At 44.2% G+C, this 16,614-nt stretch overlaps 1 protein-coding gene across 1 annotated transcript in view; it reads left to right on the plus strand.

The window, feature by feature from the left end:
• The first annotated feature begins 3,111 nt into the window (after positions 1–3,111).
• TH (tyrosine hydroxylase) overlaps positions 3,112–16,614 on the plus strand; it is a 34,618-nt gene continuing 21,115 nt past the window's right edge. The window contains exons 1-2 of the mRNA XM_006134913.4: positions 3,112–3,209; positions 12,918–13,139. Coding sequence (XP_006134975.1) covers positions 3,120–3,209; positions 12,918–13,139 — 312 coding nt within the window. The 5' untranslated portion in view covers positions 3,112–3,119. The remainder of the gene's footprint in view (positions 3,210–12,917; positions 13,140–16,614) is intronic.

A 16,614-nucleotide genomic window follows, 5' to 3' on the forward strand; every position in this document is an offset into this window, starting at 1 on the left:
ATCAGACGAAAGTTGAGCTAGCAGGCTCTCTGGCTTGTACTTTGCTCCTTGCTTCAGTTTTTACCTCTGAAGAGTCACTGTTTTAAGGAAGCCCCTCCTAGTGCCACCATCCTGCAGTAGGCTGCCGCACAACCACACGCATTCCTCAGTTTCCCTTTTCTCCACACGTGCAAAGGAATATTGCAAATTCCAAACTCTTTTATTCAGATAAAGTGCCATGCTCTGCAGACCCCTTATAGCACAATCAGGTCCTCTCAAAATCATCAAAATGGTGCAAGAGTTACAAGGCAGCAGCTCTCTGCTCCCTTACAGAGGACACCCACTCAAGAGTCACTAGCTGTTCTACCCCAGTTCTTCTGTCCTGATCCAGAGCCCCACCCTTCAGGCCTCCTTCCTGAGAGTTCCTAGCTCCACTTCTCTCCCACAAGTCCTCTCCCATAGCCCCAGGTCAGGTCTCCTGAAAGAGAGGCTCCTCAGTGTTTCATTGTCCCAGGGTTCCTCACCTTCAGTTCTTGTCTCTGCTCAGAAGAACTTGCCCCCAGGAGGTTCTCAGTTGCTTGTTCTCGGTTTCTTCCCAAGGCACTCCGCTCAGGTCTCTCTGCAGTGTTATACCTCTGAGGGTTCCTTGCTGTCACCCCACATCTTGACATCTCCCTCTAGAATCAATTGCTTGCTTCTGGGCCTGGCTTACGCTGACCATGCTGGTTCTTTTCCTCTCCCTTGGGACCATAGCACAAGCCTTCCTGCCGGTGATAGCCAGTCCTCCCTGGTGTGTTTTCTTTAGCACTCATTGTCACCACTTTGTGGCTACTGCTCTCCTCCCGGTGCTCCTTCCCCTCTGACAATTGTCTGTCTCTCCTCTGGCCCCAGGCAGCTGTCACCCACATCTTCATGACTTCCCCACTTCTCTGGCCCAGCGTGTATTTGAACCCAATTGTGAGGCAGCTATTGAATCACAGGTACGCTGGATCTTACTCCTCCATAAAGATGCCAATGCTTCCTCTGGCAGTGGTATTTACCTGTGTTTAGTGCTGGAATCCAAAATGATCACATTCACTTGAAATGCATTTGCATTTTGTATTGGGACAGACCCTCTGCTGGTGTAATGCGGCATAACTCTGATGTCAGAGAAGCTAAGTTGCCATACACCCGCAAATGTGCTGGTCAAAAATCTCTCAGCCCACTGGTATGGTTTTGTCAAGCAGTTTGCACTTGCCTATTTTACTGTAGTAGATGACAAACAACAAACTGCAACAGTCAAGAAATATCAAGTACTTTACAAACGGGGCTTATTAAGTCTGGATCTCAAGTGAGGGAGAATCCATGGCCCAGCAACAACCAGTGTCATTGGCACCAACTTGGCCATCTTCATAGGGAGGCTAAAGACTCTACAGGTCATCAAGACCAGTCTATTATTTCTCCACTGAAGATAGGCCCTTCCAGCCAGGGTTGGGAGGACAATGAGGGCTTGTCTACACTAGACAGCGAATCAATGCTGCAGTGATCGATCCACTAGCAGTCGATTTATCATGTCTATTTAGACACGATAAATTGACGTCTGAGAACTCTCCTGTTGACTCTTGCACTCCATCAGGATGAGAAGAATAGCTGGAGTTGATGGGAGAACAGCCATTACTGACCTTACTGCATGGAAAACAGTGTAGTAAGTACATTGACTTCAGCTACATTATTTGTATAGCTCAAATTGACGAGGTTAGATCAACCGGGGCAGTCTGGGCGGGAGGGAGGTGTAGATTAGGCTTCAGTCTTACAATGCTGCAGCCCATGTCATTAACGAGAGTGGGTTTCTGAGACACAGCCTCAGCTAATGCAAATTGACATACAGGAGGCTGCCGACTTGCGATGCGATTGGTTCCGGGGAAAGCGTCGCAAGTTGGGGGCGTCGTAAGTCGAATCTACATTTATGGTAGGTGCCGTGCGCTGTCATAAATGCGGGCTGAGGATGTAAGTCAGGGGTTTTCAGCACCTTCCACTCTTACAAAAATGGTTGTAAGTGTGTGTGGGGGGGGGGGGGTCGCAACTTGGGCAGTCGCAAGCCGGGGGCTCCTGTAACTCTGTTGAGTTCCAGGGGGCTGCTGTGACTTACACTAGCTGGCCTTGGTTCGAGGGCTGGCAAGCCAGCACGCTGCAGTGACACCACTGTTTAAAATGATCACAGGTTGTTTCCAATAAGACTCCAGCTGGTCTTGCTCAAGGGAAAAAGGCAGTTTTAGCACCACCAGTGCAGCCGCCCCAAACCCCTAGGCAGCTCCTCAGCTGGTGGAAATATCACAGCTCAGTGAATCTGAGGGTCACTGGGTTTGGAATAATAATTTGATGGAGTAACACCCTGACTCCATCAAATATTGTTCCAATTCAATTTCTTAATAAGAAATCTCTCCTCCTTCCTTCCCCCCCCCCCACCCCCCCGAGGGATCCTAGACTTATTTATGCTGGTTTCACACCAGTCTGATGCTTTCGGGCTAGATCTTCAGCTGATGTCAATCAGTGCTGAAGTCAAGAGAGCAGTGCCTATGTACTGCACCTCTAGAGCTCACCCTTTGACTTGAGCAGTTACTCCTGATTTACACCAGGTGGGGTTCTATGTGAGATCAGAGTCAGGCCCAAATCTGCATGCCAACGTCCAATTTCATTCCTTGTATTATTCATGATAATTCCGTTGTCTAGGTAATTGTAGGTCTCTGGACTACAAAGGGTTTCTCTTTTTCTCCCTTGCTTTTATTGTTTTGCAGTGTTAAAGTCCTTTGGTTTGGTGTCACCCAAACTGGAGAAGAAAGTGGAAGAGAAGAAAACTCCCATTGGCAGGAGGAGAGAAAGAGAACTAGAAAGCACATGCTTTTAGGTGCAGGAGGAGAAGGGCTGACGGCTGGTTTGCAGAGGCAGGGTGTCTGCAATCTCTGTAGCAATTAGATTTAATGGGACAGAAGCGTTTTTCTCCTCCACGTTCCCTCCTCCTTCTCTCTTCTCCCCCTCAGGCTAAAGGGAGGGAGATGGGAAGTGGGGGGAGGGATGGGAAAGGGTCTTTGACGTCAGAACTGCCCTATAAAAGCCTGGCAAGGAAAAGCAAAGCTGAGAGCAGAGCCAGGGCGACAGCCAGGATGCCAACTCCCAACTCTTCCACTTCTTCGGCCAAAGGCTTCCGCAGGGCGGTGTCAGAGTTGGACTCCAAGCAAGCTGAGGCCATCATGGTAAGAAACCCCCCACCCGACCCCCAGGCTTGCACAAACCCAGCCAGCCCTAGAATGGCCAAAGCTGCCCAGGGCATTGCAAGCTTAGCTAGCCGGACTAACTGATCCTTTTCTCTCTCAGTCATCACTGCACCCAGGCAAGTAGGCACCCAGGACTGGCAAAAATACACAGTCAGAAATAAAATCCAGCCTCCCTCATTCATGCACACAAACTACAGCACAATAAATATCAATAGCAGAAAATGGGGAACCATAACCAATAATAAAATAATCCTCAAGAGAGTGGAAACAAGAGTAACAAGGAATCCCCAGGATAAAAATGCACTTTGAACATCTAAGCACTCTTTAGGGCTTATTCATTTCAGGGCACTAAGCTAAAGAGCTTTATTCCCTGCCTGGTTGATGAAAATGCAAGTCTTTCTTTTTTCCAGTGAAGCTACGAAGTTGTGGGCATTCAGGCAAACTTGCTAACTGGTACCATCTAATTATTGCCAGGTCTGCTTCCACCCACAAAGAGATAGGGCCAGCGGCTCAGTGCATGGGACAATCCCACATGCAATATAGCTATATGTGAGGGGAAGGTAACATCTGATGCTGGGTCTTAAACTACCTTTAAAATCTGAATCCAGGTGAGTGTCAGATACACTGATTCAGTGGGCCAGGGGCTAGGGATGTGCAGGGAGTTTTAATTAAAACCAATTTTGTCATCTAGTGCCAAATGATGTCCCTGGGAGATATTAAAGCCATTCAGACCACAATGCATGCAGCATTCTGTAAAAGAAACCTTTAATGTACAGTGTGTTCCTTTTTGTGGCAGGCTCTCTCTCTGCTAGATGGCTGACTGTTACACTGGGCAGGCAACTCTATTGAACAACTTCCTAATACCCCAAAGTTAGGGCACAGTAGGATCTTAAATGATAGCTTTGACCGGCACCTGCCTTTGGCAAACTCACTTTAGTACCTTCCAAAGTTTGCGCCAAACACGCTTAGATAGAAGTCAAAGTTTTTTTTTTTTAAATTAGTAGACTTTTAAATGTGCCTCTTACTATGTGCAAAGAGTACATATTGAAAATCTGGATAAGGTAAGAGTTTATGTTTATATTATAGAGTATATATGTGTTTAAATATCCCTCTTGCTTTTCCTAGCAATGGCTGTACAACCTTTTTCCTACCAAAGTCAGATGAGAATTGCGGCACACAAACTTCATCCTCTAAATTAAAGTTCCCCATGTTGTCTTTTTTTCTACTATTTTCCACAACCACAGATATTAGACATGGAAAGAAAAGACAGAGGAGGTCATATCATCCAATACATAATTGTTGCTTAACCTGGTAAAACTGGAATTAAACTTTGGATATACTAATTTCAGGGAATAGCACTTTCCATTCTATGCTCTTAGTATTTTGCTGGCACACTCTTGCCTCCGCTCTTTGCAATGCTGTGTATTTTGTAAAATCAACTACTAAGCAAAAAACACAAAACTTTCCTAGACACTGTAGCATGCTAGAAAAGAAGGGAAGGAGAGTTAGGAAATGAAAAGGTAAGTGTGATTCTTATAACACACAGTCATTGAAAATCACAGATGTTGTCACATCTCACTTTTGGCATTTTACAACTAGCAAACAGTGACCTACAAGGTAATTAACTCTTAGAACCCGATTAGTGGAGATGCTGCTTACACCAGCAAACGACTGTTTTGGCTGGCAAAGCAGGTAACTCTTAGAACACTGTTTTTTCCAGATTGCCAGTTAAATTAATGCTTAGGAGCCTGCCCCTCTGTTTATGGTAACAGTAGGAGCTTACAATGGATGGAGTGTTTATTTGGTGTTGTACAATTCATGTGGGTATTTAATCTTTAAATGACAACCTTTGTGTCATTGAATAGTCTTGTTTATCAAGTGAATTAGTGATAGTAATACTGTCTCCTTTGTGGCACCCTGGGAAGGAAGAGTAGAAAAGCTCAGAATGAAACTGTGTTAGATGGTTTTCTTCTGTCTCTTTCAGTGATTCTCACCTTCCACCAAAATGGATAATTTAAAAATTGAACTGGATTGAGGGGATGGGATGACACCGTATATCCTGTCTTACTAAAGCTGCTGCACCCAGATTACACACACACACACACACACACACCGTTTTCAGACCACTTTCAATACCAACAAGCTGATAACCAGATTTCAAGTTATTTCAAAACACAGTTGCCTGCCAAGGGACGGGGATTTGGAAAATCTTAGAACAAAACTGTGTTAGGATTTAATAACAGATGGCAAATCTTTTCCTCTTGATTGTATCCTTTTTACTGCATCATTTGCAGAAGGTTTCCACATTCTCATTATTCATTCACTGAGGCTCTGCCTCTGCATTTCTGCCATTAACGGGTTGTGGTCCCAATTTTTAAAGAGATGTCAGTGTTGCTGTGCTTTGCATCACAACATCTAACTGATTTAGGAATCTAAATCTTTTTTTCAAAAGGGATTTAGACACTTCAGAGTCAAGAACTTGTAACCAATTAATGGGTTTAGACTAAGTGCCTAAATCCCTTTTGAAAATGAGATTTAAATTTCTGAATCATTTGGGTGTCGTGATGCTGACTGCAGCAACATCTACATAGCTTTAAAAATCTGGACCTGTATGTCTAGAACAAGCTGTCATCTAGTTTCAGTCTTTTAACAACCTAGATTTGCTTCCTGACTCTCTTACTCAGTCTGTTCTAATGGAGCTGTTCTGTTTCCTTTATTATTAAAATGATCATAGCACGAACCTATTGCACTTGGTGCTGCTTGAAAACAGAATGAAAAGAAAGTGCTTGTCTCTAAGCATTGATGATTTAAGCCTTGTCTATCCTAAAAAGGGTTTGACATCATAACTGTAATGTCAAAAACTCACCAGCAAAAGAGTGCTTTTGCTAGTATAATTAGTATCAGTTGCTGAACAAAATAAGCTATACTGGCTAAAGGAAATAAGGACACAATATTAATCAGTATACTAGGCTATAGTAAATGTTTATAACCAGTAAAATCCTCTCTATTTCCTAGATTCTTTAAAACTATAAGCAAGGCGAAAGCCAACTTGCTGTGGTTATTTAAACTCAGAAGGCCCTACTCCAGCATCTTTACTCACACTGAGTCAGGGTCTGAGTTACTTCAATTTCAAAAGGGCGGTTGTAGGAGTAAAGTACCACATCTAGTCCAGAATAAGCAACCTGATGACTAAAAGAACAAAAGTGCTTTTATTGTAATAAGGATTCTAAAATATACATACACTAATCTGCAAGCTGATTCCAAACAAACCTTTTAAACAATGACCTCTTAAAAAAAAAAAGGCAAACCGAGAGGACTGCCAATGTGGAAGGAGGAATTAGTTTTCTTTGTAATGAAAATCCTGTGCAACTGTACTGAGTTATAACTTAACCCCTTTGGATTTAAATAACAGCCTAAAAATAGGAAAAAGGAGAATAGCAGGAGAGACCAGCCTGATAGAAAACCAGCAAACAGACGGAATAGAGTAAGCAGTGGAGATGGCAGACAAATATCACCCCCTTTCCAGGCCCTCCCAAACAAAATCTAGTATCTTGTTAACTTACCTAGTCATAGTAGGTGAATGCCAGCTGCTAGGAGGATTCTATAGTTCTTTCTAGTAACCAGCTGCAGAAAAGGAAGGGAACTGATTCCATTTTGGTCCAGCACAGTCTGCGGCACATCCATGAAGCAAACCTTAATAATGAAAAGGGGGAGGTGTCATACAGTAAGTTTTAGCAAAGCTACAGTGTCAATATCTGATTAGGCTGCGGACTGAATGCTACATAACTCACCGAATGGAAGCGATGATCATTTATAAATGATCTGGTCTGCTTATTCTATTCAGATTTTTACATAACACACATGATCATGCTCTCAGAGCCCTTTCCAGTAGCCCATAAAACCCTGCCCTTAATATCTGTCATGCTTGGTTCATTCTTCTTCTTCTTCTTCTTCTTCTTCTTCTTCTTCTTCTTCTCTTTTCCTCTACCCAGCCAAAGCTAATGTTGACTGAACTTAGCATTGGATATGATTTGCTAAAGCATTGCTTGTCTTGGATCATTGAAAAGTGTATTTGTTATAGATAGTGGGTGTTGCAGAGAGGTATTTGTCCCATGTATCAGGAAGTTTAAATTAAGCATTTGAATGACTTAAAGCATTTCCATTGATTTCTTACATAGGAATGCTTTCTTGAATTGGGATCTAATATATTTGTTAGATGAATTTTCTGTTTGGACATGAATACTTACTTACTCTTCCATACTCATTGTGCACCTGATCATGAAGATAATCTATAACTGTTCAAATGTGTGTGTGTGTGTGTTTCATACTGCAAGGAACAAGTGTGTGACAAGCTGCAAATATCACCACATAAGGGAATTTTTCATAAAAAGTAGTCGGGGTGGGTACGTGGATTGATGTATAAAAATATGCTGCTCAGAAAACCAGAAGTGCCTATGTTTAAAATGTGAGAGGGAAGCATTGAGGCTAGCTGCATACTATTAGATCATCCAGATTGATTCAAAAAGAAAATACACAAGTAAGGGGAGGAAATTAAAAAAAGACAAGAGCAAAGAAAGAAGGCTGAATGGTAGAGAAGGTTTACGTTTTGAAAGAATTTTTTTAAAAAAAATCACAAAATCTTTTGGAAAAATTATCAACATTTTTGAAATATTTTCAATGGAAACTAACTGAAAAATGTAGCCATCTGGGTTTTAATCTCTTGGTATTAGTCTTTTTTGTGTTTTTTTCATAAGTCATTTCTTCCTCTCGTCATAGGGTACGTCTACACTGTATGGCTATTTCAGGATACTGGCAGTATCATGAAAGAGCTATCCCACATCTATACAAGCAGCCTGTTATTTCTAAATATTTTTTGAAATAACGGGCGTGCTATTTCAGCATCCTGGTAACCCTCGTTTCATGAAGTTTAAAGGATGTCTTGAAATAGCACGTTACTTTGCAATTTGGTGCTGTGTAGACCCACTAAATTTCAAATTTCAAAATAGATTCAAAATAAGATATGCAATTTGCATAACTGTGCTGTGTAGACGCGCCCATGCTGAGTTGTCATCATTCATCATATGGCAGGGTTCTTTTTTTTCCACAGTTGAAAGGATTTTTTTTACTATTTTGAAAACTTCTAACTGTGACACAGAAAATGTTCAATATTTTGAAAAAAAACCACCAACAACAAATCAAAAGCGAATAAGCAAAATCCTCTATTATGAAAACAAATACAAGGGAAATCCTTTCAAAACTGTTAAGGACTCTTTCCCCCTTCCCTGCCCTGCCCTGCCCTGCCCAAACACATGGGCGAGGTTTGCCACTTACGCAGGTGGGGAGAAAAAAGAAGTGAAAGATTTTATAATGCTTTAAAACCTGACTTTATATAAGGAAGGTCACATATATTCAACTGGAGGGAAAAAATATTTAGTGACTTTAAATTGTACTAATCTTTACTAGTCCTCTTGCTGGCTTATTCAACGCATTTGAAGAACAATGGGTGGGCAAACTTCAAAAAATTCAGAGATTTTCAATACAAGAAGGAGGAAGGGCTTGTGTTTGAGGCACTGGGTAAGGACTCAGTGCAGCTGGCTTTGGTTCCTGCTCTGTGACAGATTTCTTGTGCAACTTGGGCAAGCCACTTAAGCGCTCTGTGCCTCAGTTCCAGATCTCTAAAATGGGGATAACATTTCATTTCTCCCAACCTTTGTCTGCCTTGTCCATCTAGATGTTAGGTCAGGGGCTTTCTACCTCTGCTTATAAAATGCCTAGCACAACTGATCTGAGTAGGGGCTACTGTCATACAAATAAGATTTTCCACTTGGGAAAGCATCCGAAAGTTTTAGCAGAACTAAAATCTCTTATACACATGTAAATTTGGGCTGGGAGCAGGTTTTCTCAGAAGCTCACAATCCTTCCTGTTTCTAGCTGAAACAGTCTTTCTTCTTCCTCAGTTCCCTGCAAACAGGAGCACAGAAATTTCAAATCAGGAATAAAGATTCAGTTTGGTTTTATTTTATCTGACCTGCTAAGCCCACTCTGTTGCTAAGCTTTGCCGTGGCAAGGAGGTATATTACCACAAGTGTGCTCGGCCAGGTTCACTGGTCATAGCTTTTTTGTGAACATATAACCACATAATAAGCAGTAGATACAAGCCTGGTGGGAGCTTACAGATGGACTATCTCACTCACTTATAGTCCAGTTAAGGCCATTTCAGATGTATTTGAAACTATTATCTCTGATAAGAACGGTTAAAAAAAGACAATAATGGGAGTCTATAAAAGTTGCTATGTGCAGGCCATAAATCTCCACAGAGACACCTCTTGCTTCAGAGTATAGCAGTGGTTCTCAAACTTTTTGGCCCATGGACTACGTGGCTCAATGCAAACCTTTCCATGGACCACCAGTTGCTAATGAAAACTGACCATTAATTACATATTTATGCCCAAGCCATTTTGCTAGTGCTGCAGCTGGGGAGAATGGTTTGATTTAAATTATTAAACAGATTAAACCTTTTAACTTTCTCATGTTAGTTTATCAAACTTCATTTAAAATAAAGCAAAAAAAAAAATTTACGGCCAAAAACAAAGGTTTCAATGTTTAATTTATGGCATAAATACATTTATTACAAGTTTTTTGTGTCGGGAGTCACTGACCCACAGAAAAATCAGTTGGGGACCACACAAGTGAGAAGCAAAAATAAAAACTCTGCCAAAAAACCCCAACCCTCACAGATATGGCCCCCAACTGAGACAACTCTCTCCTCTGGCACTCCAGCCCCATGGGGTAAGGGGAAGGGACAGGGAGGACTGAGGTTCAGGACTTCCCAAAGGCCAGATTTACTTTTCTGGGGTTTCAGGATTTTGTGGACCCCCTTAGGCTATGCTGTGGGGACAAAAATGAGGGGTTCAGTGTGACAAGGCTGCCAGTGTTGTTGTTGCAGCAGGCTCAGAAGAGTCTTGGGGGCTCAGGGCTGCTGACCTTGGACTCCCCCAGAGACCAACTCTCCTCCTCATTCCTCTTGCCGCTGGGTGATGCTGCAGGTGTTGGGCAGCTCGGAGAAATCCTCGTTCTCCTCATAGTCTTCCTCTTCTTCCGCAGCCACCACCTGCTCCTGCTGCTCTCTGCTCCAGGCCCTGCGGCTCCTTTTCCACCCCAGGTTGGGCTGGACTTTCTGCTGCTCCCCTTTCTACCTTCCCTGGGGCCTTGCGCCTGTCCCATCCCCAGACAGGAGTACCATGCTCCCTGCACTGGGGCTTGTGAGAGGCACTTGATTGGGGGGGAGTGGGGGGTAATCACCCTTCCCAAAGGGGCCACTGACACAGCTGCTGTTCCTGATCCTCACACAGGGAAACGGGCACCCCATTATACTGAGACCCCCACAGTTACACTCACAAGATCCCACAGTCACCTCTTCCCCCACACTTCACATAGAGATTCCCACAGCTACCCCCTCATCTACTGAGAGGCTCCCACAGGTAACCCCTCCCCACTCACTGAGATCCCCTGCCCTGTTCATACCCCCACGCCTGGCAGACACACCTCAGATGCCTCCTGTCTGTCTCCCAGACACATGTAAGGGTGGGGCGGGCTGGGTCTGTGCCAACACCAGCAGGGCATGGGACTCCGCACTCTTATGCCATCCCAGCAGAAAGCCCCACGTTCCTGGAGCTCCTGCCTTTGTGCAGGGTGTGGGGGTGGGGGTGGGGGTGAAGTGAGTTGTCCCATCCCATGTGCAGGAGGCATTGGGGACCAACAGGGTGTCTGGGAAGGGTGGTAACTCCAGCAGCTCCCAGGGAAGCTGGAACGAGCCTCCGGTTAAGCAGCCTGGGGGAGGCTCCACGCTAGGAAGCGCCGCCGCCCGGAAATCCCTGTGAGTCCCGCTCTCACATTTCCTGCGGGAGGGGATGGAGAAGCAGTAAGAATTCCCCACCCCACCCCCACTGCCTGGCATCCATGCTTCTCTGCAATCTCCTCTGCCCCTTCAGTGAAACAACCCCATTGCTGGGTTTCCCCTCCACACATAGCTACAGATGAGCCTTCTTCGGCAAAAGGAAACTTCCTAGGAGCTGGAGTTTCTCTCCACCAGCCAGCTCTGGTGGGGAGGGTTGGGGCTTTCTTCACACACACACACTGGCCCCACCTCCGCCCCCGCTGCACCCTCCGAGTGGGAAGCTGGAGCTGGTGCTGTAGCCTTTGTGGCTGTGGGTCAAACATGAGGCTGCAGGGGCAGCGTGGTCTCCCTGCTGCATGAGGGGAATATGTGTGTGGGGGGGGGGGGAAGAGATTAGCTCGAGCCATGGACCACCGCCTTCCAAATTGCACTTTGAGAACCACTGGTGTATGGGAAGGCACCCACAAAAAAGGGATAGATCAATTTCTCTACTGATGTAAATGAATCTAGCCCAAATACAGCAACAGAGAATGAGGCCCAAGATCTGTTTTTATGGGCAGTGAATAAAAAGATCGTAAGTAAAAGATGATTGGGTTGACATATTCCCTCTGCACTGGAACCTACCATAGCATGAGAGAACTAACTCTCCAAGACACCGGGAACCTGTAACTCCCATGGAAACCAATGAGAATCGAAGCTACTCAGCTCCTTGCAGTAGGTACTTGTGAGACCCGGACTTCTGCCTTCATTGGAGGCCAGGGTTTCATTCAGTGTGTCCCAAGGCTCTAGAAGAAGCTGCTTTATTGTGAAACAGATCTCAGACATAATAGAATCCACAATGCCCACAGCAAACTCCAGGCTCAGCCTTAGTAATACACTAAATACACACACACTTTTCTTAGCTACAGTAGGGAGTCTACACAGGGGGAATGTGAAGGGCAAAGATGATGTGCCTTAATCTGCTTCCAGGAGAAAAGGGGTCACTCACCAGGGCAATGGGGGGCAACCAGTAGCTCGAGGGCTGCATGAGATCCATTGGAGTCCTATGTGTGGCCCACGAGACATTTTGTTTCCTGTTCCCCACAGACAAGGTTGCCAGATTCTGCTGTTTTTTGTCTGTGTAGTTTTTTTCTCTGCCACTGTTACAAAAGTGACATGCACGTAAAGCATGGACATGTGCCGATTGCACACAACATTTACTGTGAAAGCCGTGTACCCCTTCCGCAGCCAGTCAAAGCGCTGCTAGAGTTCAGTTGGCACAGCCCACAAATTATAGGTACGCAAGTACAATTAGCAAAACTATCCTATCCTGGGAGACCACCTTGGTTATGACCATTTTGCAGCCCACTGAGATGAAGGAGGGCCCCTCACTGCACTAGGGGCTTGACCTAGTCACAGTTGACGGGAGACTTGCACCAACTCCAGCTGAACTTAATGTGAGTCTTTCCACTGGTATCAATGGGCAATACATCCGACCCTACTTACAACAGTGTCTGTAACAACTCTGCCACCTTCCCCCAATGGCTGCCCACCTGAATCCTTTAGAGCACCCTTTGCGGTGGGACAGCTGCAACACTTGACAACACATACGGTTAAATTCAGAACCTTGAAATGAGGCTGGGCCCAGACCCAGGTTTGCAGAGCCAGATGGCTCTAGTTGTCTCCAATTATAGCTATTCTTGCTAGTCCTTGAAGGAGGAGTATGGTGGGTCTCTAGTGGTGGGAGTCCCATTTTCCCTCAGCTGTGTTAAGGAGAGGATTGCTGCTTTCTAACTCTGCTCTCCTTCCAGTCTCCACGGTTCATTGGTAGACGGCAGAGCCTCATTGAAGATGCCAGGAAGGAGAGAGAAGCTGCAGCAGCTGCAGCAGCCGCAGCAGCAGCTACCGAAGCTGCGGAGTCCTCAGAAACTATTGTCTTTGAGGAAAAGGATGGGAAGGCCATGCTGAACCTTTTCTTCATCCTCAAGGGAGCCAAAACTTCCTCGCTGTCCCATGCGCTTAAAGTGTTTGAGGTGAGTGGCTAGCCCCTTGTACTGCACGCAATGAACACTGTGCATTGGGTGTGGGGGGAAGATCTGTGACTAGCGTATGGGGGAACACTGCCAACTCAGCAAAATTCTTCTGTGGTGTGAATGACAGGAGAATTAGATCATGTGTGTGCATGTGCATGTAACATCTTAGTCCACACTGAAATTAAGCCACTTCTGGGGGTTGAAACCAGGCTACCATTAACAATACACAGCAACACTACAGAGCGGCTGAGGACAGGTAGAAAAAGAACATTCATTGAAACTGAGTCTTTGCCGTGGGAGCTATGGATCAGAAGTGTCCATAAGGCAAGTATTGGAGAGCCCTGCTGCTCTTGTCACAGTTGCTGTCTCTTTCCAGGAAGTTTGTGGCTGTCAGAAAAGGCTCAGGAGTTCAGACAACAGATTTCAAACACAATTTACTACTTCCCCACTATGAGATGTGGAGTGCTTCTCATCCGTGAATTGTACAGGGTTCTGCATTTAGTAGATTTGGGTAGTTATTTTACTCTCTCTCTCTCTCTCTGAACACTAAGGCAGAGAACAATTTAAAAAGTACTCAGAGTGACTTTTATTCAAATGGCATCTGTTTTCTCTTGGGGGCAATTTCCTCTCAGATTGACAAAGAGAAGTTGTTGTGTTTTTTTAAAGCCACAAGCGTGTCAAGTTACAAGAGAGGAAGATTCATTTCTCAGGTCCCTCTGGCAATGCAGGTACAAGATATGAAAACAGACGGGTGTAATGACATTTGCCTCATCATGAAACAGGCTGCAGGGAGGCTGGTTTCCCTCTGCTGTATGCATTTCAGGCGGCCAACGCATTGGTAATGCAATCAGAGCTGTCAGATTAATGCTAAGGTATTGATTATTGGGGGGACAATGTAATAGAGAAGTGGGTAGGGACATTCAAAATCATGGTCCTAAATTGAATTTATCTGTGATATTGCCTCCATGCCTTCTCCTCGTGCTGCCTCTCATTAACTAAAAATCACACTCCTTCCTCTACTGAAGAATGCAGAGATTTTAAAAAGACTGGGTCATCACCCAAAGAAGTGGGGTTGCAAAGATCAGACTTCACTGCACCAGGGAAACTATCCAGGAAGTTGTCAGAATCTTCCAGTGGATGCCAAAGGCCTCTCCACCTTCTCCACTTTTTATCTCAGGATACGTCTACACCACAGGGCAAAAGTCAGATTAAGATACGTAATTTCAGCTATGTCAATTGCATAGCTGAAGTCAAAACAGATTAATTTAGCTTTTGGCGCTGTCTGCCCAGAGCAGGAAGTTGAAGGAAGAACAACACTCTTCCTTTGACTGCCCTTAGTCCTCATGAAATGAGGGTTACAGGAGTTGGAGTAAGCAGTCCTCCAGCTCGACACTATTTCGAAGTAATGGCTTGCTGTGTAGATGCGCACTTTGCTATTTCAGAAGAACATCAGTAATTCTGAAATAATGCTGCTGTGTAGAGGTACCCTGAGTGAATTAAGTGCTGGAGTCAAAGGGAGAGGTTAGACATCTCTTCCAATTGGGAGCTTCATGGGCAGCACCTCTAGCTCATTGGGTCCCACAGGGCCCATTCGCTAGGGGTATTAGTCAGCAGCCAGATGATAACTATGATCTGAGAGTTGAAGATCTGGGTTTCAGACCTGCTTTTTCTATGTCTGAGAAAAAGTCAGTGATTGCTGTGAAAATCTTTGACACACAAACCAGCAACTGAAGTGTTCTTTAGTTCTGGCTGTGTGTACTCAACTTTTGTAAGAAATGGGACTATCCATTTATCTTCATTGTAAACTCCACAGAAAAAAAATGAGTGCAAGTTCATGAAGTGTCACAATAACTTAATAAATGTGATCAGGAAAAGATGCAAAAGGGAGAGAGAGAGCCTGAATTAGTACAAACAAAAAGGCCTATTGATATAGCTCAAAGATTATGTTAAAATCATGCCTAATAAACAAGAAAAATGTGGGACAAGCCATCAGTGAATCAAAACTGATGTGTCAAAAATTAGGCCTAATTACTGGACAAACAATGAAGGGGCAGGGGCTGTTCTGCCCACTAGTCCCTTTTGGAGTCCTCAAGAAGAAAGTCAGGCTAAGTTTCACCAGCAGGCTACTTCACACGCTGACTTCTGGATCTCTGGACCCTCTTTGTCTTAATTCTGAGAGATGCCCTGCCCTGCCCTGCCCAGACCAGGCTAAAGAGTGGGAGTCAGATGACAGTGCCACTTCCATTGGCTTTGACTAAATTCCAAACACTTCCTGGGATGTTAGACTTTGTCTCCTGCACTCCCATGTGTCATTTTCTTCCTCACCTTATTTCCCTCTCCTTTTTCTTTCTGTCTAATAAGAGTCTGGTTTAGCTGGTCAAACTTCTCTTTTGAGCCCCTCTGTGGTAATCCTGCAATCAGAAAGGCAGCTAAAAGCCAGGCCCTAAGCAGCCAGAGGCTGGTACAAGTTTCCTAGGTCTTGAAGTGGCTAATAAGATCATGCGTAGTGCTTGTAGTCTCTCCCCCTCACATAGTGAGGCCACAAGTAAGATTAAACACCAGAGAAAAAAATGTATTTTCTCTCTTTGATTATCTTCTCTCCTCCCTCCCCCCCGCCAATTTTACATGTGCTCATTTATTTATGTCGGAATGGAAGCAGGGTCAGACTTCAACAACAAAAGCAATAACAAGAGCTCCCTTCCAACTAGCTTCTGTTCTTTTGCTCAGAGGGACAGTTACTGCCACCTGTCACAGCTTCTAAATGACTGTCTAAGAAGGCTTTTTCCCTTCTAAAGACTCATTGCTTCTAAAGGGAAAGGGAACAAGTGATATTAGAATAAAAGTATTCAGTTTCTGATGCTTTACTTCTTTCTCTTTTTTCTGTATCTTTAATCCAATGTTTTAAAAATTAATAAAGTGTTTGTCCTGGTGAGGTCTGTTTAATGTTGGAGAGTTTCAGGATCATGTTAACATCTTTAATTCTTTGGTGTCTCTTATTCCATCTAAATTAATCATTTCAGTGCATGTGCTAAAATGAAGTTTATAAGCTACTGTTTTCCTTTATACAAATGCTTGAGGAGTAAGCAAAAAAAAAAAATAGTCATGGCTTGAATTAATATTTTAACTTGAACCTGTGTTCAGTTAGTCTAGAGACAGCAGAGCAAAATGAGCCACTTGAGTGTTGCTATTGAGAAACAGACTGATTTATAAGCTAGTCGACTTCCGTTAAAATGTCTGATTTTTGTGGTTCTTTCTTTCATGTTTAATAAAAGAATTAGTATGATGGTCCACATCTGTGCTTACAAGTAACTCATCTGAGCTCCATTTAACTTTAATTAAGTTATGCCAGTTTATGCCTGTTGAGGATCTGGCCTTTTCTCAGGTATTTCTAGTGGGCACCTTGGTGTTCTCCAGTACACAAGCCATCCCTAGCAGCACTCCTAGCTTTGTCACTGAGATTGGAAGGTAGAGCATG

This window comes from Pelodiscus sinensis, chromosome 4 (assembly GCF_049634645.1).
Source record: "Pelodiscus sinensis isolate JC-2024 chromosome 4, ASM4963464v1, whole genome shotgun sequence".
Classification (NCBI taxonomy): domain Eukaryota; kingdom Metazoa; phylum Chordata; order Testudines; family Trionychidae; genus Pelodiscus; species Pelodiscus sinensis.